This window comes from Nipponia nippon, unplaced genomic scaffold (assembly GCF_047370975.1).
Source record: "Nipponia nippon isolate SJK-2023a ecotype South Korea unplaced genomic scaffold, ASM4737097v1 scaffold_4, whole genome shotgun sequence".
NCBI classification, from domain to species: domain Eukaryota; kingdom Metazoa; phylum Chordata; class Aves; order Pelecaniformes; family Threskiornithidae; genus Nipponia; species Nipponia nippon.
In genome coordinates, this window is record NW_028262358.1 from 13,584,209 (window position 1) to 13,597,371 (window position 13,163).

The 13,163-nt window shown below is 51.0% G+C and overlaps 1 protein-coding gene across 3 annotated transcripts in view; it reads right to left on the minus strand.

The window, feature by feature from the left end:
* Positions 1-13,163, minus strand: part of LOC104015799 (phosphofurin acidic cluster sorting protein 1) — a 71,868-nt gene that overhangs the window by 13,938 nt on the left and 44,767 nt on the right. For 2 of the 3 annotated variants that reach the window (XM_087773496.1, XM_087773497.1), the window contains exons 2-4: positions 8,459-8,546; positions 516-605; positions 33-158 (exon numbers count right to left, since the gene is read on the minus strand). In XM_087773496.1, coding sequence (XP_087629622.1) covers positions 33-158; positions 516-605; positions 8,459-8,546 — 304 coding nt within the window. Of the gene's footprint in view, positions 1-32; positions 159-515; positions 606-8,458; positions 8,547-12,599; positions 12,732-13,163 lie in introns of all 3 variants that reach the window. The other variant, XM_087773498.1, reaches the window with a different exon arrangement.

Sequence of the window (13,163 nt, forward strand, 5' to 3'; positions counted from 1 at the left end):
CAAAGCTCTCCTCTGTTCCCAGCACCCTGTACCTCGGCCATGTTAATGATGCCCACTGCAAGGGTCTTGTAGCCCAGGATCGTGCGGTTCTTGTATCTCTTCCTCCGCTGCAGCATGATCTGCAGTTTGTTGCCATCTCTCTTGAGGAAGTGTGGGTACTGGGAAAGGGAAGCACAGGGAAGATGGCAGCATGAGGGCAGGGTAGGTAGAAAGCTCATCCTCAGTGCTGATGTACAGCAGGATCTGACCTGCTGAGCTTTGAGGTGCCCCTCAAAGGCCACCCGCACTCTGCATTATCCTCCAAATCCACATTACCCAGCAAAACAACTCCTGGAGAAATGGAGCAGCTGGCCAGCAGCAGGAATCTGTGCTGTTATGATCTGAGCATAAGCAACCACAGGAGGCCCCTCCTCAGAGGCTGCTCCCTTCACGCTGAGCCCGCAAAGCCATGCTTGCTGAGAAATGCCAGGTGAGGGGAGCACCAGGGAGCCCAGGGACCAGGCAGCACAAGGTACCTGCAGTGAGAAGGTCAGCTCCAGCTCTGTCTCCATCAGGCCGCCAGGCGGGAGGATGTATTCATTTGATCTCAGGACTCGCTTTGAACCCTGCAACAACATCGGTAGACGCACACAGGTAAGCTGGGGCGCCTTGGCCACAGACTCCACCGCACCACACACACACAAGTCAACGGTGTTCAGAGTCCACAAGGAAAGTGCCTTGACTCTGTTTTGGTCCACCTCACAGAGGCACCTTACACACACCAACCAACTCTTGGCAAAAGCCCGCAGTTTATCCTGAGCTGCCAAAGGCCCCTTCTCCTTGTCCACCTGCCAGGGAGCCCTTGCTCTTCCCAAGCCTGCTCTGCTTAATCTGGCTCCTTGCACCTGGAGCCCACCGGACGCTGTGGAGGGGGATGCTGCTAGAGCCAGAGGGATCCATGCATACAGCACCAGCAGGGGAAGGAAAGGGTCCCAACACACTGCCCAGGCAGGAAAGGGACAGGTCCTGGAGCATATCTCTGCCCCCCAGCAGACAGACCCAGTGCAGACCCCCGCCCAAGCACATCTGGTGGGATGGCTCTGCTGGGACCAAGGCAGGATGTCCAGGGGAACAGCGGTCCCCTGCTTGCCCAGCTTCTCTCTCAGAAAACTCCTCCTAGTCTTTTCCTCGGGAACAGTCCTTATCTCTCCACACACACGTGTGGTTTTGGCTCCCCCAGGAGGGCAGTAAAGAGAGGCACTCTAACCACACGCCCACTCAAACTCTTTCCTTCTGTCCTATCTTTACAATCTCTATGGCTTGGCTGCTGACAGAGACGCTGAATGACCTGGGGGATGAAAAATGCTGCCTGCATGCACAAGGCTCTCTTGATTGCAAGGGTGGCACAACTCACGGACCCTCCAAAAGGCCTATGCCCACTGGCTGTGTACCCACAGGGCTGTGGGACCAGCTCAAAGTATAAAATAGCCCATGGTGCTTCCTCGCTCTCTCCTGCCTCCCTCTGAATGGGCCAGCAAGCTGAGACATTGATCTAGGGAGGCAACAGGATAGGCCAGTACAGCTGTTCTTGCAAATCAGTTATCATTGAATCACAGAACTGTAGAATACCAGGTTGGAAGGGACCTCAAGGATCATCTGGCCAACCTTTCTTGGCAAAAGCACGGTCTAGACAAGATGGCCCAGCACCCTGTCCAGTCAAATCTTAAAAGTGTCCCATGTTGGGGAATCCACCACTTCCCTGGGGAGATTATTCCAATGGCTGATTGTTCTCATTGTGAAAAATTTTCCTTTTGTGTCCAATCGGAATCTCCCCAGGAGTAACTTGTACCCATTACCCCTCGCCTTTTCCATGTGACTCCTTGTAAAAAGGGAGTCTCCATCTTCTTTGTAGCCACCCTTTAAATACTAGAACACGGTGATGAGGTCTTCCCTAAGCCTTCTTCTCTCAAGGCTGAACAAACCCAGTTCTCTCAGCCTTTCCTCATATGGCAGGCTTCCCAGTCCTTTGATCATCTTGGTGTCCCTTCTCTAGATACTCTCCAGCCTGTCCACATCTTTTTTGCACAGCAGAGACCAAAACTGAACACAGTATTCCAGGTGTGGCCTGACAAGCACTGAGTAGAGTAGGATAATGACTTCTTTATCTCTGCTGGTGATGCCCTTGTTGATGCAACGCAGAATCCCATTGGCCGCCTTTGCCGCAGCAGCACACTGTTCACTCACGTTGAGCTTGTTGTCCACCAGGACCCCCAGGTCTCTTTCCACAGAGCTGCTCCCCAGCCGAGTAGATCCCAGCCTGTGCTGCACTCCTGGATTATGCTCTCCCAGGTGCAAGACCTTACATTTGTCTTTGTTGAACTTCATAAGGTTCTTGTTAGCCCCCTCTTCCAGGCTATCCAGGTCTTCCTGCAGGGTGGCTCTCCTTTCTGAAGTGTCCACTTCCCCACTCAGTTTGGTATCATCGGCAAACTTCATCAGGGTACACAATTGCTTTTGCGAGCACTCCTTAATTTAAACTGTGGGCTAACGAGCAGATGGGCCAAAGCTAACCAAACAGGCACAGCAGTCCAAAGGTACCGGGTCCCACCTCATATATGTTGCCACTTCCCAGGACCTCATTGCATCCCCATACCCTTCCCAGATTGATCCTAACAGATGCCGTGGCCAGCAGTATCCTAAGTTGGCCGCGGCCAGAGACCTTTCAGCAACTTAGACAAATCCTAGGTTTGACTAAGGTTAGGTGAGGTTAGAGCCTTGGTGAGGTTAGAGCCCCCAGCTCTTCATCTCCACTGCAAATAGGACAGCAGCCCCAGAAGTCGTGACAGGAGCATGCAGGTGGCGCTGATACAAGGCCTAAGAACCAAACCACCTGTAGAGGGGAGGCAAGAAAGGCCTCCACATTTTGCAATGATGCAGCATTACAGTGCTTACTGAGCTAGAGAAAAGACAAGCTCTAGCAAAACCCTCCTTGGTTTTCCAGAGGCCCAGTCTGAACTGTCTGCAACATTGTTCCTGGCAACTATGCCAGGAGTGAGGCTTTCCTGGGAAAGGCCTTCCTAAAACTGAAGAGAGGAGGTGGAGCTCATCCCCTTCACCATCCGCGAGCTTTCCTGGCCAAGAATGCACTGACTCTTCCTTCCTGAACTCTTCTTTAATAAGAGGTGATAGGTGGTCACTATGACAGTGACCATTTACTTTAGCACATTGACCATTTGCTGTTTGTTGCAGAGAGATTATCCACCAAAGATTCGTTCTTTCATCAAACCACACATCCTGGTGCAATTATTCTTCTTGAAGATGTTATTTCTGGAGACAGAGTTACAGCAAAGGAAAGGTGGGCAAGCCTGGGTGGTGCATCCACTGAGTGAAGGTTTCATAAACATTGCTGTCCCGTGTCTCACTGTCCTTTACCGTTATGGAAGTTACACACCCAGCTCCACTCCTACGCTCTGTCCCTCAGTGAAACACTGGTGCGCATCCATGTGGCATTTCAAGGACTGGGACAAAGGCTGGTTCATTTATCACAATGCAAGCAGAAGCGAGCAGTGGTGGAGCTCAGAGACCCCTAAACAGCAGCACTGTTTAGGTCTGGGCCAGTTCTTTATGGGTGCAATGACCTGGCAGGCTGCACACTGGCTGAGCTCAAGCCCTAGGAGATACCTGGCCTGTGGGGTCCTATGAAGGGAGAGAGATCCTAATGTCTAAGCTCAGCCAGAGAAGCAGCTCCCAGGGCACCATGGAGCATAGCATTCGGGACATGGGGTAGAAAAAGGGCTAGACATCGTACTGCAAATGCGTGAGGTGCAGTCCTCTCAGCAAAGTAAAGCCACTACCTAAAGCTCAAGTTCAGCCTGCAAGGTACACTAGGTTTCATGAAATGGATGGCACTCACATATCCAGTAGGAAACACTGATCACCTTCAGGAGCAAACTACAACCCAGCAGAAACTAGCATTGCTCCAATTAAACAGATTAGAAACCAGCACCTGGGGGCTACTACCTGCCTATCAGCAACAGGGAATTAAGAAGAATTTGGGATTTCTAGTAAGGTCGACACAAACCTCATGAGGTTCAATAAAGGCAAAAGCAAAGTCCTTCCCCAGGACATCCCTCAGCTTTGCTGCCTGGGAAGAACTGCAGGCAGCAGGACAGGCTCTGCAGACAGGGACAGGGGGAATCCTGGAGGACATCAAGGTATCCCTACATCGGCAGCATGCCCTGTTGCAGCAGTGACACCAATCTCAGCCTCAGCAAACGTGCAGGCAGAGAAAAGGGATTCCTCCCCTCTGTTCAGCACTGGTGACACCACAACTGGATTCCAGAGTCAGTTTGTGCTCCCCAGTACAAGACAGACATTGACAGACTGGAGCAAGTCCAGCAGAAGACATCAGGATGGTCAGGGGCTGGAGCACAGGACATACAAGGAGAGGCCGAGTGAGCTTGGTTTGTTCAGCTGGAAAAGGAGAGGGTGAAGAGGTACTTCACTGCTGCCTACAGACACCTAGCAGGAGGGTGCAGAGAAGACAGAACTGAACTCCTCTCAGAGGTGCACAGGGACAGAGTGAGGGGCAACAGGGATGAGCTGAAACATGGGAAATTACCATTAGATGTTGGGATAATTTTTTATTCTCTGTGAATGCAGTCAAACCTTGGGACAGGACACAGGAAGACTGAGGATTCTCCATCCCTTGAGAAATTCAAACCTCAACGGGACATGGCCTTGAGCACCTGATGTAGCTCAGCTGTTCTGCAATTTGAGTCATGTCAGGCAAGACCAAGTTCTCAGCAGAACAGTTGAGTATCACCATCAGTACTACAGGAAAACTTTATCAGACTGTTAAGAATGAAGATCACAGATGACAAAGATTGTCAAGGAAGTGAAAAGCAATAGGGAGAGGCTGTGGTCACAGATCTTCACTACCTAATAGACTGAAAACATACAGGAGCTTTCACTACTGTACACAGGCGTATGGTGCCCAGGTCTGGTTTGCAAGGTGCAATCCCCAGTTTCAGGAACAGATCTGTCCTGATGGGTCTTGCTTAAAACACAGGGTTGAGACTAGAAGAGCATACCAAACCTGGAAAAGGAGAGAGAACTAACATAGTATGAGAGAGCAGGCTAAGGCAGACAGCAAAGCACTACCCAGGATTCAGGTTAAAGGTGCATTTTTTGGAGAGAATAGCCCATTAAATATCATCAGGAAATTTAGTTATTTAGGTGGTAGCTGGGACTGCTCAGGCAGGAGTGGAAAATCCTACAAGTGGTTGCAAAAAGATCACAAACAAAGCGTGAGCGAGGTGTAGACAGAAAACTCTGCATGTACTTTCCATGCATAGCAAGAAGGAGCAAAAAATCCAAGTTCCCGCAGGGAGCAGGGCCAGGGCAGCAGGCAGGCAGGCCTGGCAGAGGCAAAGGAGTTACTCAGCCTGGCCTATTTTGTAGCACACATTCTGGTCCACTACGTAGGGTCTGCCAGCATCATCCCTCTACAGCAGCACCAGGGGTTGAACCTGAGTCACCAGCCACACGCTGCAAGCAGCTGCAGGAGGATCTGCATCCCGCCCACAGCACCTGTCACAGGAGCTGGAAGTTCTGGGAGTGCTGGGGCTTGTTTTCTTCTTTCTTTCATTGTTTCCTCTACGCGCAGCTCAAGACTGGGTGTTTCTGCACTATAGTAAGTGTCTCTGCCGAGAGGGAGCACCACATTTCCCTTCACACCATGTTACGACGCCAAGACAGATATCTGCACCTTTATGGAGCTGAGCCAGGCACATCTGAATCTCTTAATGCCATGCTGAACAGTACACAGAAGGAAATGCTCTATGACATCTCCAGTCTGTTAAAACAAATAACAAGAGATAAAGGTTTAAAAACCACTCAAGTGATACGAGAGTAAGTCCCCTTTTTCACATTAGTTCAGAATTTATCTCACTGGAAGCCACTGAACATTAAATATTCAAAATCACCTCTGGGAAAAGCCTATGTTCTGTAGACAATGAAAGCTCCCTTCGTCCTTTGACAGAGGTCTTTCCAGATGAAGGAGCAGATAACTGCACATGCCACACTTGGAAGCTGTCTTTTAAGACCAGAAGGGCGTGATCACTGTGAGAAGATCGGATATTCTAGACAGGCTTACACTATCCTTTGGGTCATGTACATTCATTGAGCAGCCTGGGGCTGTCTTGGTGCCGGCTCCTCTCAGGCAGGGTCAGAGCTTTGTTTCCATGCAACCTGCCTTTCAGAGCAGCAACTTCCTGACAGGCAACTTCCTTAACCCAACAGAGCTACTACTGAAATGACAGTAAATATAGCTCCCCTTTCCACCAGTCCCCAGCTGTCCCCTTGCGAACTTGCAGGTCCTCCACAAATTACATGCATTGGCTGTTTCCATCCAAAAGATGGAGATGGCAGTGCTTGCTGGGCAGCCTTCAAACAGCTTCTTGCTAGCGTGACTCATCTGTTACCTAGGAGAGGAGCAGGAGGGATGGATCCATCTGAGGCCATTCTGTAGGCAGGCTGTGCTGAAGCTGCCTACAGCTTCCATCTGCCTTCCAGGAAGGCTCAGCAGTCCCTGACCCTGCCAAGGAGGCTGGTCAGGCAGGTGCAAGCAGCCTGGGGAGGCACACAAGTACACCCCGCTCCCACAATGAGTGTCGAGCCACAGGGTAATGTGGGCAGAAGCATTCTCCTCCAGTTTCCTTCAGCTTTGCAGGTGCCTACACCAGCATGCAGCCACGCAGAGAGGAGGTGACCATGTTTAGATTAAGACCCTGAATGCAGCCTCTGTTCCCTGGCAGGGAAAGGAGCCCTGCAGTGAAGAGCCCCTGTAACCTCAGTCACTGCTGAGGCCGGTTAATTTCTTTTGCCAACAGGCTGCAAGGTTGGCCTGTGGCAGGGACAGGGGGTGATCTGTTTGAAAGAGCTGGAGTCCCACTGTGCAGCCTCTTCCGCAGTCTCACACTTGCAGTGCATGAGAGAGGGGGCAGCTGAGGACATACATCCTCAGCACACGGCAGTCCCAGTATAAGGGGGCTGCACGGGAGCCCAAGGTTCCCCAGTCCAGAGAAGCACAGACCGCTTGCGCCAACAGTACAGGAGATATAAGGAGTGAGGGACCAGCCCAGCCCTCCCAGCCATGTGGGACCCACAGCCCCCAGCTGGCTCCCAGCCCCCCAGTCCTGTGCTGCTGGCACCTGTGGCCCAGCCTTGATTGCTCTTGCATTTCCAGGGGCCAGGCAGCTCCCTCCTGCCCAGGTTGTTCCCTTGCTAAAGCCTGCACCAAAGGGACACAGGTCTCGGGGGTCTTGGGGCTGAAAGCCCAGTGCTTTCAGCTCTCCTGAATGGCACCACACACACGGTGATGGAAAGGCCAGCAAAGTGGGACATTGACCAATAGTGTGTGGACCACAGCACCCTCCTGCTGTCCTCTCTCCAGGCCCCAGGTTTCACACATTTCGCTTTCAGTTCCTTCTGTGCAAGTGAATCAGGTTTGCCATGAAGGCAAACCCCAGCTCCCAGAGCTTGACTAATACTGTAGCTTCCAGCGCTAATCCAGGATTTAGATCCTAATGTGTGCGGCACAAAGAGCTCTGTGGGAACGCAAAGCTGCTGAGCTCCCGCCCCACAGTGCTTTCAATGGGATCAGCAGCTTTTATGCCAGCTGACAAGAACGAAAGAAGGACACCAGCATCCCAGCTGGGTTAGGGGAGCTGTGGCAAGGACAGCATACAAGAGGCATCTTGCTTCCATGCTCTCATTTGGCAGGTGAAAAGGATGTGCCTGCGCCCACAGGGACCCATCTCTTCTCCACTAGCCTCAAAGAGGGAGCGGGGAGGATCACACATACCAGGACAGAGGCAAATTCCCTCTCCCCTTGGTGACAAAGACCCTCTCCCCTCCCCTCTGCCTGGTTCAGAGTAGAGGCACCAGGCCTAGCAGGGATGCACAGAGAAAGGGAGGGGGCAGCAGAGGCAGCAGTGAGATCACACAGGGTGCAAATGTCAGCAGAAGTCATGCACAGAGCCGCTGATCCCTTGCACCCTTCCCTTCCCACCCTTCACTCCCCAGGGAGGGGATCCGGATGGAGGGCACTGCCAGAAACCACCCAGCGCCGAGCCTGTCTAAAGGGTCAGGAACGGTGGGGTAGGGGATGCCAAACTCCGAACAGCAGCTCGAGAGGAGAACCTTGGCTGAGGCAGGCAGGGAAGCAAGATGCACTCTGTCCCAGTGCAGAGGCCCAACCAAATCCATCCCTGATACAAGACAGCACCGGGCAGCTTGCTGCTGTCCCTGGGGCATCATTCCCACCTGCCTAAGAGCCAAAATCTCCCCAAGGGTTGGTAACCGAGATGGAAGCAAGGGGTTGTTGGCACAAGGCAAGGGACATGCAGACAGCACTTCACAGAGGGCACAAGGATGAGCTTGCTGCCATCAGGCAGCAGCAAGGAGAGGAGCCTACCTGAATCTTCACAGCGATAAGCACAGAGCTCAGTTCTTTGTCCAGCTCTTTCAGCACCGTGAGTTTCTTCAGGCGCAGACTGCAGAGCCTGTAAGACAGAGAGAATGGGACACATTCAGGCACCACCATCCCTGGGGCCCTGCCACATGGTAGCCGGTGCTCGGAAGGCAGCCTGGATGCTTGGCCCAGCCGCAGGCACAAGCTTGGCCGAGGAACACTGGCATTCATGCGCCACTGAGACAGCCCATTGGGGAAAAAAGGGAAGAAGGAAAATTAACAGAGCTAAAGCAGGCTTAAGGGATTAGCATGCGACAGGAAGTCCAACAGCAGGCCATGTGGTGAAGAGATCCCTTCCCAAGTAGGGCTGTTGCCAGCTCTGCTTAAATCTACCTTGGCCACAGTGCTGTTTATTTATAAACCAAAGCACTTAAATCCACTCTTATCCTGGACTTAGTTAAGGCAAATGTTCCCATGCAGACATCACAGCTCGGCTCTTCTCTTGTGCAGTACCACGCAGAGCTGACTTGGGAAGCTGGGAGGCAGCAGCCCTGCAGGAAGCCTCATAGAGCAGAGCCACCCTGACAGCCTCAAATCCTGGGGCCTCAGCATGGTAAGTGGCACTTCCAGGAAAAACCCAGGAAGGAGCCTGAGGCTGAGTGAGAAGAGCTACTTTTGCTGCTCGAAGGATTAGTCAGTGCCTGTTTTTACAACAAGCAACACCGGCACTCATGTTTCACAAGCTAGCCTCCGTGTTCCACGCTCACCGTCTGCATTGCTGCAGCCAGTGGTACCCAGGACTTTTGTGGATACCAGATACACCAGTATTTAGATTTAGATTTAGGCCACCCTTCCTGGAGAACAGACGGGCCACTACCAAATACCTTACTGTCTGACACACTGTGCTCTCTGAGGGCCAAATCTATTCCCCACTGCTTTTTGCTTTTTTTTTTTTTTTTTTTTTAGAAGGAAGAAAACCTGCTCTTGCTATGCTAACGTACAGTGGCAGTGTAGAACAGCCCAGAGGTGGAACAATGCTGGAAAGAGAAGGACACCCAGCCATACTGCAGGACAGGTTGAGGGCTTAGCAAGCACTCACCTCCTACCATGTCCCTGCTCTCCCTGCTAAAATGATTTTAGCTTGTGCAGAAGGTTTGCTGGACTGTGACTGCAACCCTGCTGCTCTGTCCTTTGACGTTGGATAGCAGGGCATGGTGGAGATCAGAAGTGAGGAAGCTGGGAGTGCAGGGAAGCTCTGCCCGCCTCTTTGCCAGGTGGCCTGGATTCCTTCAGCCAAAGCCCAGGGCTATAGCCCCCCTAAGCCCTCGTACCCTGTGCACCCCAGCACTGCAATCACTGATCCCATCTCTGTCCACCCTTCCCCTCTGAGCCTCTGCTTGTAGGAAGGGAGAAATCTTATCATCTAGGCCAGGCTTCTTGCTCCCCAGAAATACTTAGGCAAGGTAGGAGTGAGCTGCGGGGAGCGTGGCCGAAGACAAGGAGGCCACCTCTAGGGCGGGGAGGGCAGGACTGAGTGCTAGCCAGAAAGATGGGGTACAGCAATTACACCAGATGTACTAAGGAAAAGCTTGCAAAGCAGCTAAGCTTAGCTAACGCCACCACTAACCAGTGCTAACTTTGACTGTCCCTAGTCCCTAGACAAGCCACAGAGAGGAGTGAGGCTTGAATGTGTAAGCCAAGGACAGGACATCTCAAATTTTCCGTACAAGCACTGATCTAGTCGTGATAGTTACCTGCATGGAAAAGTTATCCCCAAAAGATTAAAACTTCCGTAAAGACATATCCAGTGTTAATTTGAGGATATTGAAAGATTGTAATTCTACCTGGCAGTTGTTCTTGCTGTGAAATCCCTCCTTATCTGAACTAGTCCACTCATTAGCTCTTCATGCTCCTCTCTGAGGCACTCAGGAGTCTCGCCAGTACCTGGTATTTTCCCTCGGGGAAGAGTACGTGCTCAGCCCACTTGGGCAGCTCTTTTATCTCTGATAAGGCACTTAACAGCTTCTTTCTTCTCTTTCTGCTCCCTCTCCAGTTTTCAAAATCTCTTTTACACAGTGGGAGATCCTGTACTCTGACCCTGGTCCTTCCCACACCACATGCAGGAAGGTGGTTACCCCCTTCCACCCTCTGCAGCACTCAAAGATCTCACTAGCTGAGGTATAGCTTGTACTCTGCAACTCCAACTCCTCCTAAAATACTACTGCCCTTCCCACAGGGATTAGCACACATGTTCTGGAGTCTAAACGTACTTATTTGCAGCACAAGAACACACAATTTTTACAAGGGTGCTCCTTAGCAGCTTGGCTGTCCCTGATGACCCTCTTTTGATCTGTTACTTAACCAATCCCTGCATCACCCAGATTTGTGTTGCTGCTCGGCGTTCAGCGTCAGTACTGGGCAGCAGTGGGTCTCACGCTAATCCCTGCAGATCTCTACAGGACAGGATCGATCCACAGTGATCAGAACGGTACGCCTCGCCAAACACCTCAGCCAAATCCCACGGCAACTACGCCATGGTCTTGCCCAGAACTGATCACTGTGTGATCCCCCCCAAGTCACTGAACTTTTTGGTAGGTAAGTTATAAATGTGGACCTACTTGCTCATATAATTAAACAGCATAAGTAGCAACTGCTCTTGAGCTGTGGAACCACTGCAAGGACTTCCACTATATCCAGCTGTGGTGAACACAACTGTGGAACACTGACAGCAACAGTGACTGACAGCAACAAGGAAAATGAGCTCCAACAGGACAGTCTGACAGCCTCCTGGAACTCCAGTAGTCCTACACTCCACCACTGGTCATTTACTGGTGAGAGGTACTCACCATTTCCTGGTATTCTCTTCAAAAACGCTGCCTTCTTTCCATCACTAACTGAATGGTCAGTCAGCCAAAAATCCCCTTTCCTGATCATGGCTTTCTAAACGTGCAACAAAATAAAGCAGCTCCTACTTTTCCCTCACTCCGCTCTACCTCCTTATCCAACCTGGCACCAAGCAGGAGCGCACACCCCACCACCGCCGCTGGCATAGGAGGTAACAAACAGGAGTGCATGTACACATACACACGTTCACACACCCATCACTGCCACCACCCCCAGCTAAGATGATGGTAACGAAAAGGAGCACACGCACATACACACAAACACACACATCCCGACAGCACCACTCCCGGCTAAGGAGCGTGCCCGTATATGCACCGACACACGTGCACACAGACACACACTCTCACTCACCTTAGCTAAGCAAGCACTGACTTTTGAAGTTGGGATTCTGAACTGCAAGCAATTACATCAAAATAAGATAAAAATAAGAAAAAAAAAAAGAAAAAAGAGAGAGAGAAAGGAGCAAACCTAGGAACTCACTGAGTTAACTGTCTGATAGCATTAAAACCTCAAAGGTGAAATTTTCTAGTGTATGTTCTTAGACACTGAAGTCATACTTTGAAAGCACCCCAAAGCATCATGCTATGCACATTTTTTTCTTTTTTTTTTTTTTTTTTTTTTCCGCTCCAGGTTGCAGCTTCCTGGCTGTTTCCTTCCTCTCTAGTTAAATGACAAATTTGGAGTTTTTGCTCTGAAGTCTGATGAAACACTTATAACACTGTCACCAACCTGGCCTGTGAGTTCATCTTGAAAAGCAAAGCTCCTGTAACACATGCATTTTGTGAAATTCAGTGCCAGCAGCAAAGCACAAGCTCCAGCTGTTTGCAAATTCATCCAACCTCCTGTCCCAAAAGGTGACTGCTGCTCACAGATGACACACGCAGTGGCTAGTTTTACTGTTGCATTTCAAGGTCAACGTTTCAGTGAATGCCACACATCTCTAAAGCCCCTGATGCCAGGGGAATACAAACCAGAGGTACAGTTCCTCAGGCTGGTAGAGAGGGAAGAAAAATGGGATGAAAATACATCTGTGCACAGTACAGGAGGAGCAGGTTAGAGCCTGTGCTTTGCCTGTAAGCCTGAGAGCAACTCCTGAGGAGAAGAAAACAATTTTCACCTACCTACAACCTCAGCAAAAAGATTTGGGGGTACACCATACACAGTGGGAGAGCAGAAGCTTTAGAAGCACCCTGCAAACCTGCACAGCTACCCAAAACTTATCCACAAACTGGCAAGGTACCTGGCAGAGAAGCAGCTTGAGCTCTGTGTAAACAGGGAACCTCAGACATCTCTTTTGGCACAGGACACAGGCATTGAGGAGGCAGAGGTACTGAGGAGCACTTCGACTGGGATCATCCATGGAAGGCGAAGGCTAGAGTGTAAAGAGAGGCAGCAACGAGGGCTCTTTGAATGGTACATCTGGCCACTGATGGGATATAAAACCTTAACAGCAGGTCTCATGCTTTTTTTGAGCGGACATGGTACATTTTTTCTGCTGGCACCCTGGGCTGTTCAGTGCTTGGCTTACTGACCACTGGTGAGTGGCAGCTCATCCTCTGGGCAGGATCATTTTCCTGAACATCTACCCCGATTTCTTCAAGCGGCAGCAGCCAGGCTCCCTGGGTTTCACCTGTAGCTCCCATGCCGCCTACAAATGTTAAAGCACATCCACCTTTGCCAGCACTGGCCCTCCACACATCCCTGTCAACACTACCGCCCTTATTAGATGCGCAGTCGTGGGCTAAGCCTTCAATAGCAGCAGTTTATCAGCTCCTCGATATTTTTCCTGACTTTGACAGCTCAG